This window comes from Nerophis lumbriciformis, linkage group LG03 (genome assembly GCF_033978685.3).
Source record: "Nerophis lumbriciformis linkage group LG03, RoL_Nlum_v2.1, whole genome shotgun sequence".
Classification (NCBI taxonomy): Eukaryota; Metazoa; Chordata; class Actinopteri; order Syngnathiformes; family Syngnathidae; genus Nerophis; species Nerophis lumbriciformis.
The window spans coordinates 46,556,109-46,569,377 of NC_084550.2; the positions used below are offsets into that span (position 1 = coordinate 46,556,109).

The 13,269-nt window shown below is 40.7% G+C and overlaps 1 protein-coding gene across 4 annotated transcripts in view; it reads left to right on the forward strand.

The window, feature by feature from the left end:
- The window catches only part of plxnb1b (plexin b1b), a 274,071-nt gene extending 270,446 nt beyond the window's left edge, over positions 1-3,625 (forward strand). For 2 of the 4 annotated variants that reach the window (XM_061937833.2, XM_061937834.2), the window contains one exon: positions 1,490-3,624. In XM_061937833.2, coding sequence (XP_061793817.1) covers positions 1,490-1,594 — 105 coding nt within the window. In that variant the 3' untranslated portion in view covers positions 1,595-3,624. Of the gene's footprint in view, positions 1-1,489 lie in introns of all 4 variants that reach the window. The other 2 variants (XR_012050329.1, XM_061937835.2) reach the window with 2 other exon arrangements.
- The last annotated feature ends 9,644 nt before the right edge of the window (positions 3,626-13,269 follow it).

The following is a 13,269-nucleotide window of genomic DNA, read 5'->3' on the forward strand; positions in this document are numbered from 1 at the left end:
TACGTTTGATGCTCCTTTTGAGGTGGTCCTTTATGAGTCGTTTGAGAATCAATAAAGAATCGCAAATTCATGTTTTTTTTCCAGCACCCTTACTAAAAGCAATGCAATGCTGAATTATCTGGACAAACATTTACTTATTAGCTAACAAAGAAACGAGTGTTCAGCAAACCCTCGTTTATTGCTTCATGTTTGACATTGGAATCCCTGCACAGCTTTAAAAAGGAGACCCCTGACCTTGCGGGCCCAGTTATTAACGTGAACATTTTTATGGCGGATTGTCAGACCGACAGTCATAGTTTATCGCCAGGCCCCGCCCACGTCCTATAGCGTAGGCGCAAATGCTCCATTTATAAACCTCAAAACCAGTGAAGTTGGCACGTTGTGTAAATGGTAAATAAAAACAGAATACAATGATTTGCAAATCCTTTTCAACTTATATTCAATTGAATAGACTGCAAAGACAAGATATTTAATGTTCCAAATGGAAAACATTGTTATTTTTTGCAAATATTAGCTCATTTGGAATTTGATACCTGCATAATGCTTAAAAAAAGCTGGCACGAGTGGCAAAAAAGACTGAGAAAGTTGAGGAATGCTCATGAAACACTTATTTGGAACATCCCACAGGTGAACAGGCTAATTGGGAACAGGTGGGTGCCATGATTGGGTATAAAAACAGCTTCCATGAAATGCTCAGCCATTCACAAACAAGGATGGGGCGAGGGTCACCACATTGTGAACAAATGCGTGAGCAAATTGTCCAACAGTTTAAGAACAACATTTCTCAACGAGCTATTGCAAGGAATTTAGGGATTTCATCTTCTAAGGTCTGTAATATCATCAAAAGGTTCAGAGAATCTGGAGAAATCACTGCACGTAAGCGATGATATTACGGCCCTTTGATCCCTCAGGCGGTACTGCATCAAAAAGCGTCATCGGTGTGTAAAGGATATCACCACATGGACTCAGGAACAACAATTAAAACTCTACTATGCAAAGCCAAAGCCATTTATCAACAACATCCAGAAACGCCGCCGGCTTCGAAGGGTCCGAGCTCATCTAAGTTGGACTGATGCAAAGTGGAAAAGTGTTCTGTGGTCTGACGAGTCCACATTTCAAATAGTTTTGAATAGTTTTCGTGTTGATATTCTAGTTTCAAGCATGACTTATTATAAGTCATCAAATCTCAGCAACAAGCTGTAATATCTTACTGAGATCATTTAGGACCAAAACCCTTAAAACTCTAACGTAAAATCTGCTTAGTGAGAAGAATTTTCTTATCAGACAGAAAATAAGCAAATATCACCCTTATTTGAGATATTTAATCTTATTTATATTTCAGTTTTTGCAGTGTGGAGTGCGGACCTCAAATGTGGCCCCCCACCCAAAAAAATTGAGTTGAACATCCCCGCGTTAGTCGTGTTCGTGAAAGGACTACAAATCTCCCTTTTGCCATGAAGCTGACGATGAGGCGTGGTCTCGCCCACAGATCATCACGGCGCTGGAGGAGGACCCCACGGCCCAGAAGATGCAGCTGGGCTACAGACTCCAACAGATCGCCGCGGCCGTGGAGAACAAAGTCACCGACTTGTGACAGAGGACAGTCAAAAGTGTGGGAGTGGAGACTTGTGCCCCCCTGCTGGGTGGACCCTCATGCTGCAGAGCACTGAAGATAGACATGACTTTTAGGACTTTTTTTTTTTTACCTTTTTATTATCTGACTGAAGACTGACGTCGGCCCAGGAATCTGACCATTTGGAATAATACGACTGACATACAGAAGTGCTGCGGCCATCTTCATTCTTCGGATTAGCTTGTTGCTGCTCTGTGGTGTGTCTGCAAGTGTGTGTGTGTGTGTGTGTGTTTGTTGCTTGTCAATCACGTCGTGTGTCAGTAGCGGATCACAGCCGCCGAGCGTCGCCAGAAAACGTCCGGTTTGGAAATCCGCTCACACGCCGTTTGTACGTCCACATTGCCCGTGAGTTCGATTCCCAGATTGCTGCTGCCGCCTACCTCAGCGCGACTGTGCTCGTGGTGAAATGTGTCGCCTTTCTCCCGACGCGCGTTTCCACCCTCGGCCGCAAGACATTGAAATCACGCTCACTGACCCGAAGGTCTTTTTTTCCGTAGGTGTACTGATTGGTGTTAGTGGTACTAAGTACACAGAAATACTTGTTACAGAATTCACCTGCCGGACGAGTAGTGTTCACCTCACCTTTTATCCTATTATGATTCTTTTTTCTACATTCCTGGTACTCAGCAAGGCACTTTGTCACCTTGCTCTGCCCTACCTACAGTCCTGGTCAAAGGTTTACATACACTTGTAAAGAACATAATGTCATGGCGGTCTTGAGTTTCCAATAATTTCTACAACTCTTTATTTTTTTTGTGATAGAGTGATTGGAGACTTAGACTTAAAAAATCTTTATTGTCCCCGAGGGGCAATTTGGTTTGCAGCAGTAGTCAGTAAAAAAACAAGGTTCAACAGTAAAAACGAGGTACAACAGTAAAAAACAAGGTACAACAGTAAAAAACAAGGTACAACAGTAAACAGTAAAAAACAAGGTACAACAGTAAAAAACAAGGTACAACAGTACAACAGTAAAAACAAGGTACAACAGTAAAAACAAGGTACAACAGTAAAACAAGGTACAACAGTAAAAACAAGGTTCAACAGTAAAAACGAGGTACAACAGTAAAAAAACAAGGTACAACAGTAAAAACAAGGAACAGTAAAAACAAGGAACAGTAAAAACAAGGTACAACAGTAAAACGAGGTACAACAGTAAAAACAAGGTACAACAGTAAAAACGAGGTACAACAGTAAAAAACGAGGTACAACAGTAAAAACAAGGTACAACAGTAAAAACAAGGTACAACAGTAAAAACAAGGTTCAACAGTAAAAACGAGGTACAACAGTAAAAAACAAGGTACAACAGTAAAACAAGGTACAAATACATAAAATACATACAACATACATCATGAAGGCATTGAGCTAAAAACTAAAAACATTTGTAAAACAATAAAAACTAATCGTCACACGTCGCTTCCCACTAAAGTGACTGCATAGCAGCTAAGCTTGTTTAAGAATCTCATTTATAAAGGCAACAGCTGAGGGAACAAAGGATCTTATGTATCTGTTGTTTTTGGCCTTTCTATTACTCGGGGCGAACTTGCATCCTGAGGGTAAGAGTCTAAACTCTGAGAAGAGAGGGTGCTGAGGGTTGACCAGAATGGCCTTTGCCTTCTGGATGACTCTGGCCTGATAGATCTGGTTCAGGGGGTTCAAGTTATTGCCTATGGTCTTTTGGCACACCCAGTCTGTTTTTACTGGCCACACTGAGGTTACCAAACCAGGAAGTGATAGAATAAGTTAAAATAGACTCGATACAAGATGAATAGAACATCATCAGTGTCCTATCAACCTGAAAGCCCCTCAGTCTCCTCACATACTTGTTGGTCACAAAAAACATTCATGAAATTGGGTTCTTTTATGAATTTATTATGGGTCTACTGAAAATGTGCTGGGTCAAAAGTATACATACAGCAATGTTAATATTTGCTTACATGTCCCTTGGCAAGTTTCACTGCAATAAGGCGCTTTTGGTAGCCATCCACAAGCTTCTGGTTGAATTTTTGACCACTCCTCTTGACAAAATTGGTGCAGCTCAGCTAAATGTGTTGGTTTTCTGACATGGACTTGTTTCTTCAGCATTGTCCACACGTTTAAGTCAGGACTTTGGGAAGGCCATTCTAAAACCTTAATTCTAGCCTGATTTATCCATTCATTTACCACTTTTGACGTGCAGTTGGGGTCATTGTCCTGTTGGAACACCCAACTGCGCCCAAGACCCAACCTCCGGGCTGATGATTTTAGGTTGTCCTGAAGAATTTGGAGGTAATCCTCCTTTTTCATTGTCCCATTTAAAGCACCAATTCCATTGGCAGCAAAACAGGCCCAGAGCATAATACTACCACCACCATGCTTGACGGTAGGTTTGGTGTTCCTGGGATTAAAGGCCTCACCTTTTCTCCTCCAAACATATTGCTGGGTATTGTGGCCAAACAGCTCAATTTTTGTTTCATCTGACATCACATGGACAAAGATAAGACCTTCTGGAGGAAAGTTATGTATTCCAACACAACAATGACCCCAAACACACGTCAAAAGTGGTAAAGGAATGGCTAAATCAGGCTAGCATTAAGGTTTTGGAATGGCCTTCCCAAAGTCCTGACTTAACGGCACCAATTTTGTCAAGAGGAGTGGTCAAAAATTCAAACAGAAGCTTGTGGATGGCTACCAAAAGCGCCTTATTGCAGTGAAACTTGCCAAGGGACATGTAACCATTGCTGTATGTATACTTTTGACCCAGCAGATTTGCTCACATTTTCAGTAGACTCATAATAAATTCATAAAAGAACCAAACTTCATGAATGTTTTTTGTGACAAACAAGTATGTGCTCCAATCACTCTTTCCAAAAAAAAAAAAAAAGAGTTGTAGAAATGATTGGAAACTCAAGACAGCCATGACATTATGTTCTTTACAAGTGTATGTAAACTTTTGACCACGACTGTAGGTTCGCTATGTTGGTTTGAGGAAGGAACACCGTCACATTTCCAACATTCTAAATACCTTTTTGTTACAACAACATGCCTCTGGGTATGACCGTTGAGTCGTCGCCTGAGAAGATATCTGCCGAGGGAGAAGATGAACTGTTAGGCTGTAGAGCAGAGCTGTGCAAGGAGCAGTTTTAAAGATGTTTCTAATTCTACGTGTTAATATTGCTGTACATACTCTTTTCAAGTGTTAACTGTAGTCATTCAACCTGTTAACAAGAGGACTTTCTCACAGATGCTGACGCAATAAAGTATTCTTAGTGTTTTGTTCTCGGTTTTTGTTTCTTTTTAAAGCCGACTCTTTGTGAGATAAAAGGAATAGTTTGTTCTTGGAACTAATATTTTTTCCCTCCTGAGGAAGAACATATAGAAAGAAACTGGGAAGCACTTGTGTGAAGTTGGCCCACTTATTTCAAATATTGAAATAACACTGCCAGTCATTTCTGCTGTAAAAATTTACAGTTTTTGATTTATTTGAAAATTATTTTTTTTGACTAGTAACATTGTTTAGCCCCCCCCCCCCCCCCCCATTGTCAAAACCTCAAACATATTCAATTTGTTTGTGCTGCAAACATTTTTTGTCTATTTTTGTTGTGTACAGGGGGAGTTGACGGCACAGACAACAAGGGAGTCGTATTTAGCTCTATGATTTATTTATATATAATCACTTTATTTATATATATAAATAACAAATAATAATATTAATAAACAATGGTATGGAGTGTGACTAAATCCAAGAGTGTGTATAGTGCGCAACTATGTGTGAATTAACTGTTGTGTGTTACCAGGAGTGTTGAGCGAGGGTTGGAAGTCCCGGAGGGGAAAGGCATGCTCGAATGTCCGTGAGACATGCAGGTAGTCCGGGGGGTTGGGGGGCATAGCGAGGCGTCAAAAAGGTCCGTGTCCAGGCGGGAGGTCGAGAACCAAGGGGCAAGCCAGAGAACCAGAGGGGGAAAAAACACAGGGGAGACGAGACGCACTGCTCGTCACGTGGAACGAAGGCAGACTGCAGGAAGGACGACAAGGAAGACACGAGACCAATCAAACACGACGGTGGAGAACACACAGAGAGAGCAAGGTTGCAGAGAGCTACATGATCGCTTACGGTACTCGAACAGATGACTACGTTCTGGCACGGGATAGCAGGTTGTGCAGGCTTTTGAAGGCAGGACCTCTGATCAACCACAGGTGCGCTGATTGCTGGTGATTGATTGCAGCTGCCGTTGTGTGTTACCAGGAGTGTTGAGCGAGGGTTGGAAGTCCCGGAGGGGAAAGGCATGCTCGAATGTCCGTGAGACAGGCAGGTAGTCCGGGGGGTTGGGGGGCATAGCGAGGCGTCAAAAAGGTCCGTGTCCAGGCGGGAGGTCGAGATCCAAGGGGCAAGCCAGAGAACCAGAGGGGGAAAAAACACAGGGGAGACGAGACGCACAGCTCGTCACATGGAACGAAGGCAGACTGCAGGAAGGACGACAAGGAAGACACGAGACCAATCAAACACGACGGTGAAGAACACACAGAGAGAGCAAGGTTGCAGAGAGCTACATGATCGCTTACGGTACTCGAACAGATGACTATGTTCTGGCACGGGATAGCAGGTTGTGCAGGCTTTTGAAGGCAGGACCTCTGATCAACCACAGGTGCGCTGATTGCTGGTGATTGATTGCAGCTGCCATTGTGTGTTACCAGGAGTGTTGAGCGATGGTTGGAAGTCCCGGAGGGGAAAGGCATGCTCGAATGTCCGTGAGACAGGCAGGTAGTCCGGGGGAGGGGGGGGATGTATAGCGAGGCGTCAAAAAGGTCTGTGTCCAGGCGGGAGGTCGAGATCCAAGGGGCAAGCCAGAGAACCAGAGGGGGAAAAAACACAGGGGAGACGAGACGCACAGCTCTTCACGTGGAACGAAGGCAGACTGCAGAAAGGACGACAAGGAAGACACGAGACCAATCAAACACGACGGTGAAGAACACACAGAGAGAGCAAGGTTGCAGAGAGCTACATGATCGCTTACGGTACTCGAACAGATGACTACGTTCTGGCACGGGATAGCAGGTTGTGCAGGCTTTTGAAGGCAGGACCTCTGATCAACCACAGATGCGCTGATTGCTGGTGATTGATTGCAGCTGCCGTTGTGTGTTACCAGGAGTGTTGAGCGAGGGTTGGAAGTCCCGGAGGGGAAAGGCATGCTCGAATGTCCGTGAGACAGGCAGGTAGTCCGGGGGGTTGGGGGGCATAGCCAGGCGTCAAAAAGGTCCGTGTCCAGGCGGGAGGTCGAGATCCAAGAGGCAGGACCTCTGATCAACCACAGGTGCGCTGATTGCTGGTGATTGATTGCAGCTGCCGGCTGCAGCAGGACTGACGCGCTCCTGGAAGTGTGCTGCAAACAATTTTTGTCTAACCATTATAGCTTTTATGTTAACATTTTATACTTTTTGTTCATAACGTGTTTTTATTCATAACCAGCCACAGGGGTGTCAAACTTGTTTTCATTGATGGACCCTTCAGAGGGCCACTTTTTTTAACTTGATTAAAATGATGCAATAACCTGTGATTAATCAAAATTCTAATTTATCAGATTTTTATTTTTTTTCATAAATATTTGACAGCATTGATATAAGTGTGTACGAGTAATCACCTCATGTTATTACACCATTGCCTATGCACTCCATTATTAGATTTTTCATGTACAAACTAATGTTATCTTTACTAACATATTTTTGTAAGACACTATATAATAATGTCATATTTGGCATGATTAGATAATGTTTAGAAGATACGCATTTTTTCCTGTCAATATCGAAATAATTATTTGCATTTAGTAAAAAAAAAAAAAAAAAAGAAGTATTTTATTAACACACATTTTCCCCAGGCTTTTGCGGGCCACATACAATGATGTGGCGGGCCAGATCTGGCCCCCGGGCCTTGAGTTTGACACCTGTGCCCTAGACCGTGTCAAAATCTCCCCAAACTTGTCCCATTTGTTTGTGCTGCAAAATATTTTGGTCTGTAGTTTTTTATGTTAACGTTGTATAGTTTTTATGTTATTAACCTGTTATTATTTGTAATCAGCTCCACAATATAAAAACTATAATAGTTAGATTAAAAAAAATGGGGAAAAAGCGAGGTGAGACTTTGACGAGGTGAGAGGGGCTGGTTATAAAAAGTTAATTACATAAAAAGTAAAAACGTTAACATGTAAACTATAACAGCCAACAAAAATTGCAGCACAATGTTCTCCTCAAATCTCCCTCGTTTTGTCCAAAACGTTCGGTTATGAGCGATAAAACCTAAATAACATAAAAACTATAATAGTTAGGTCAGGGGTCGGCCACCCAAAATGTTGAAAGAGCCATATTGGTCCAAAAATACAAAAAACAAATCTGTCTGGAGCCGCAAAAAATGAAAAGCCTTATATAATTGTTATAATGAAGGCAACACATGACGTAAGTGTCTATATTAGTTATATTAGCCTACTATCAAAATGACTATGTGTCGCAGGCTGACGCAAATCTTCGTTGACAGAAATGTTGAAATGTAATATTTATTCTACACATTTTTGCAACATTGGAATACATTGGTAAAATGGAGGTTTCTCACAGGATGAGATAACTCCTGGAAATTAGTGGCTTTTAATGGCCAAAGGTATAGATGTGTGTGTCCAAGTTAAAGGAAACGGCAGGCTGTCTTCTTCTAATGGATTTATTACAACCTTTGCAAGCTGGGTAACGTTTGCTGTGGTCTGTAACAACGTGGCACACTAACAACTATGAGAAATGCAGCCAATATTACATACAGATAATGTGTCATGAGCAGAGGTGGGACCAAGTCATTGTTTTGCAAGTCACAAGTAAGTCTCAAGTCTTTGCCCTCAAGTCCGAGTCAAGTCCCGAGTCAAGACAGGCAAGCCCCGAGTCAAGTCCAAAGTCAAGACTGGAAAGTCTCAAGTCAAGTCCTAAGTCCTGCATTTTGAGCTTCGAGTCCTTTCAAGTCCTTTTAACCACAGACTAATATATTAACACAGATTGTGTATGCTTTTCAAACGCTGTATTTATTTATTAAAACAAGTGCATTTTAAATTGCAGGAAAGAAAATTGTGCTGACATTGCACTTTATAATAGCACTATTAACCAGTCATTTTAAACATTAACTCATTCCTTTACAGAACAAACACATTGAAAAAAAAGTGCAAATGTACTTATTTGTACAAAAGTGTTAACATTGAAAAAACATGACATGTACGTGAACATAACAAAAAAGTTGTACTTTTTATATGTCAGGGCCCTATGCTGCATTGCATTTGCAAAAGACCAAATTAGTCAAGAGTCTGTCAGTCATTTGTGCACGATGGGGGCGTAGTATGATGCCACCATGGCTGAAAACTCGCTCCACTGGAGCACTGGAGGCAGGCACTGCCAAGACTCTCATGGCCACTCGGAACAGTGAAGGAAGAGTCTTCATGTTCAATGCCCAGAACAAAAGGGGGGAGAGAGTTGTTTTGGGTTGGTGCACTACTTGTAAGTGTATCTTGTGTTTTTTATGTTGATTTAATTAAAAAAAAAAAAAAAAAAAAAAAAAATTCTTGTGCGGCCCGATACCAATCGATCCACGGACCAGTACCGGGCCGCGGCCCGGTGGTTGGGGACCACTGAGGTAAACAACCAACAGTATGTCAGAAAGCTAGCTAAAACGGTACACATATTCATAATATAGTATACATTTTAACTGACCTTTATTTTACTATTTTTGTCTTTTTTTAGGTGGCTAAAATACGCGGTGCTGCTGACCGCCGTCTAACGTTACGTGTGATATATTGACTAACGTAACCCTGCTTAAAAAAAAATCACTGAACAAAAAGTATGAATAAGGTAGTGAACTGCAACAGATTCCCGTGTTTGCAATAACGTTATAACGTTAGCAGTGAGTTTACAGCCTCACTGATTTAACTACACAGCAAATAAAAGTCACGTTACTTAGCCAATAAACGTTATCTTACATTCAAAACTTACCGTTCTTTTTGCAACTTCAAATGCCGGACGAAGTTGGAAGTTGTTGCCTCTCCATCAGTAATTTTCGAACCGCATGTGTTGCATACAGCAAACCGTTTTGTGTTGACCACCTCGTAATTTTTATACCCAAACAAAATTATTTTAGGTATCATTTTTTGTTCACTGGCGTGTGGTTTGGACATGTCTTCTTCGTTGGTTGTCCTGCAATTTGATTGGATGAATGCTGTGTGATGAAAACAAAGTAGATCTAATTTGATTGGCTGTTGTACTGAGACCACACCAGCTGACACACGCAACGCTGATAGACAAGTACACAATGCAAAATACGGAGCACTCCCGAATAACTTTTTCATCTTTGGGTTTTGGGGAAAGTAGCAAGTCATGTCAAGTCATGTCAATTCAAAAGGCTCAAGTCCAAGTGAAGTCACAAGTCATTGATGTTAAAGTCTAAGTCGAGTTGCAAGTCTTTTTACATTTTGTCAAGTCGAGTCTAAAGTCATCAAATTCATGACTCGAGTCTGACTCGAGTCCAAGTCATGTGACTCGAGTCCACACCTCTGGTCATGAGACATGCAAATATAAATTAAACACACATCGGACATAAGTAAAGGAAATTACATTAGCTCAAATATACCTACAAATGAGGCATAATGCTGCAATATGTACATACAGCTAGCCTAGGGTGACCAGGTGTCTGGATTTAGGTCGGACAGTCCGGATTTTTAATGCCCTGTCCGGCGTCCGGCGCAGCTTCAAGCCGGACACGTATTTGTCCTCCTTTTGAGGCACTAGGCTTGAAGAGCAGAGTTTTTTCATCTTTGCTGGGCTGCAGCGCGATAGCCAATCAAAGACCGTAAAAAATGCCCCCAACGCAGTAACGTATCAAATGATTGGCTAAGAGCGGTGTCGGATACAAATCTGCTTATCATTGGTTAAAAAAGTAAACAAGGGTCCATGTGCTGCTCAGAGGTGGGTAGTAACGCGCTACATTTACTCCGTTACATCTACTTGAGTAACTTTTGGGATAAATTGTACTTCTAAGAGTAGTTTTAATGCAACATACTTTTACTTTTACTTGAGTATATTTATAGAGAAGAAATGCTACTTTTACTCCGCTACTTTTATCTACATTCAGCTCGCTACTCGCTACTAATTTTTATCGATCTGTTAATGCACGCTTTGTTTGTTTTGGTCTGTCAGACAGACCTTCATAGTGCCTGCGTTTCAACAAATACAGTCACTGGTGACGTTCACTCCGTTCCACCAATCAGATGCAGTCACTGGTGACGTTGGACCAATCAAACAGAGCCAGGGGTCACATGACCTGACTTAAACAAGTTGAAAAACTTATTGGGGTGTTACCATTTAGTGGTCAATTGTACGGAATATGTACTGTACTGTGTAATCTACTAATACAAGTTCCAATCAATCAATCAAAAGTGTGAAGGAAAAAAGACAATTTTTTACGCCCCGTCAAAAGCCTAAAGACTGACTGCACAGTTCCTGTCTTCACAATAAAAGTGCCGCTCCATCGCGCCTGCGCTTTCAAAATAAGAGTGTCCGAAAGCCTGCGCAAACAAGCTAGCAAGCTACAGAGTTTGCCGCCAATGTATTTATTGTAAAGTGTATAAAAACGAATATGGAAGCTGGACATATAAGATGCCAAAAACCAACCACTTTCATGTGGTATTAGACAGAAAGGAGGAACTTTTTTTCTCCTCCATTTGAAAACGTGGACGTTTGTCATCACTATACTGTCTGATTACAATCAATGCAAGTCATCAGAATCAGGTAATACACCAACTTATATTCTTGTCTTCGTGAAAGAAAGGAATCTATATGTGTTAAACATGCATGTATATTCATTAAAACACTATTAACATGTAAACAAAAACGGCAAAAAAAAATAGATATAAATTATATACTGTATATATCAATGTATGTATGTATATATATATATATATATATATATATATATATATATGTGTGTGTATATATACATATATATATATATATATATATACACACACACATATATATATATATATATATATATATATATATATATATATATATATATATATATATATATATATATATATATATATGATATGTGTGTGTATGTTACTCATCAGTTACTCAGTACTTGAGTAGTTTTTTTACAACATACTTTTTACTTTTACTCAAGTAAATATTTGGGTGACTTTTACTTGAGTAATAAATCTCTAAAGTAACAGTACTCTTACTTGAGTACAATTTCTGGCTACTCTACCCACCTCTGGTGCTGCTGCGGCATAACATTGACAGAAAGTTAGCATCATGCCAAAACGCAAGACCTCGTTTAATTATGAATGGATAAAAGAGCACGAATTTATAACGAAAAGCAGCCAAGACTCATTCCATGGCTTCTGCACACTTTGTCGATGTGATGTCGACGTAAGTAGTCAGGGGAAAGCTGCAATTGAACGGCATGCGGGTACGGATAAACATAAAAGTAATAAACATGCGGCAGGTACCTCTTCAATGAGGACATTTTTTCATGAAGTTTCGTCGCCCCTGGATGACAAGATAACTGCTGCAGAGCTGTGCAAGGTGTACCATGCTGTAAAGCAGTGGTTCTCAAATGGTACCCTGGGGGTATGTAATGTAATGTAAGTTCATAAACTGAACATCAAATTAAGTAGGCTATTCCATTCATTACCATAAACCCAGAGTTTCCCCCCATGCCATGATGGTTTGACCCTCACTAAAATGTCTGTCAAAAAGAACTGTGAAAAGAAATGCAACAATGCAATATTCAGTGTTGACAGCTAGATTTTTTGTAGACATGTTCCATAAATATTGATGTTAAAGATTTCTTTTTTTGTGAAGAAATGTTTAGAATTAAGTTCCTGAATCCAGATGGATCTCTATTACAATCCCCAAAGAGGGCACTTTAAGTTGATGATTACTTCTATGTGTAGAAATCTTTATTTATAATTGAATCACTTGTTTATTTTTCAACAAGTTTTTAGTTATTTTACATATTTTTTTTCCAAATAGTTTAAGAAAGACCACTACAAATGAGCAATATTTTGCACTGTTATACAATTTAATAAATCAGAAACTGATGACATAGTGCTGTATTTTACTTCTTTATCTCTTTTTTTCAACCAAAAATGCTTTGCTCTGATTAGGGGGCACTTGAATTAAAAAAATGTTCACAGGGGGTACATCACTGAAAAAAGGTTGAGAACCACTGCTGTAAAGCATCACCAGTCCTACAGAAGTTTAGACTGCGGCATGAAAGTGGACCGGGAGATTTTCAGTGACTATCCCACAGCTAAAGGGATGGCCTGTGGCCGAACAAAAGCCAAGGCATTGTGCGAGAACGTCATCGCTCACTATTCGGTACAGGAACATACCGACTACATAAAAGAAAACAACCTACCCTTTTCCGTAGCAACCGACGCCTCAAATAAAGGAACAAACAAGTGTTTTCCCATTGTGGTAAGGTATTTTCACTTTGATGAAGGCATCCAACATGTCCTGTTGGATTTTTATAGTGACAGCAACGAAACGTCAGAAGCCATAACAAACCAGCTGCTGGCAAAACTTGAGATGTCTGGCTTAGAGGTGAAAAACATGTCTGCATATGCAGCAGACAATG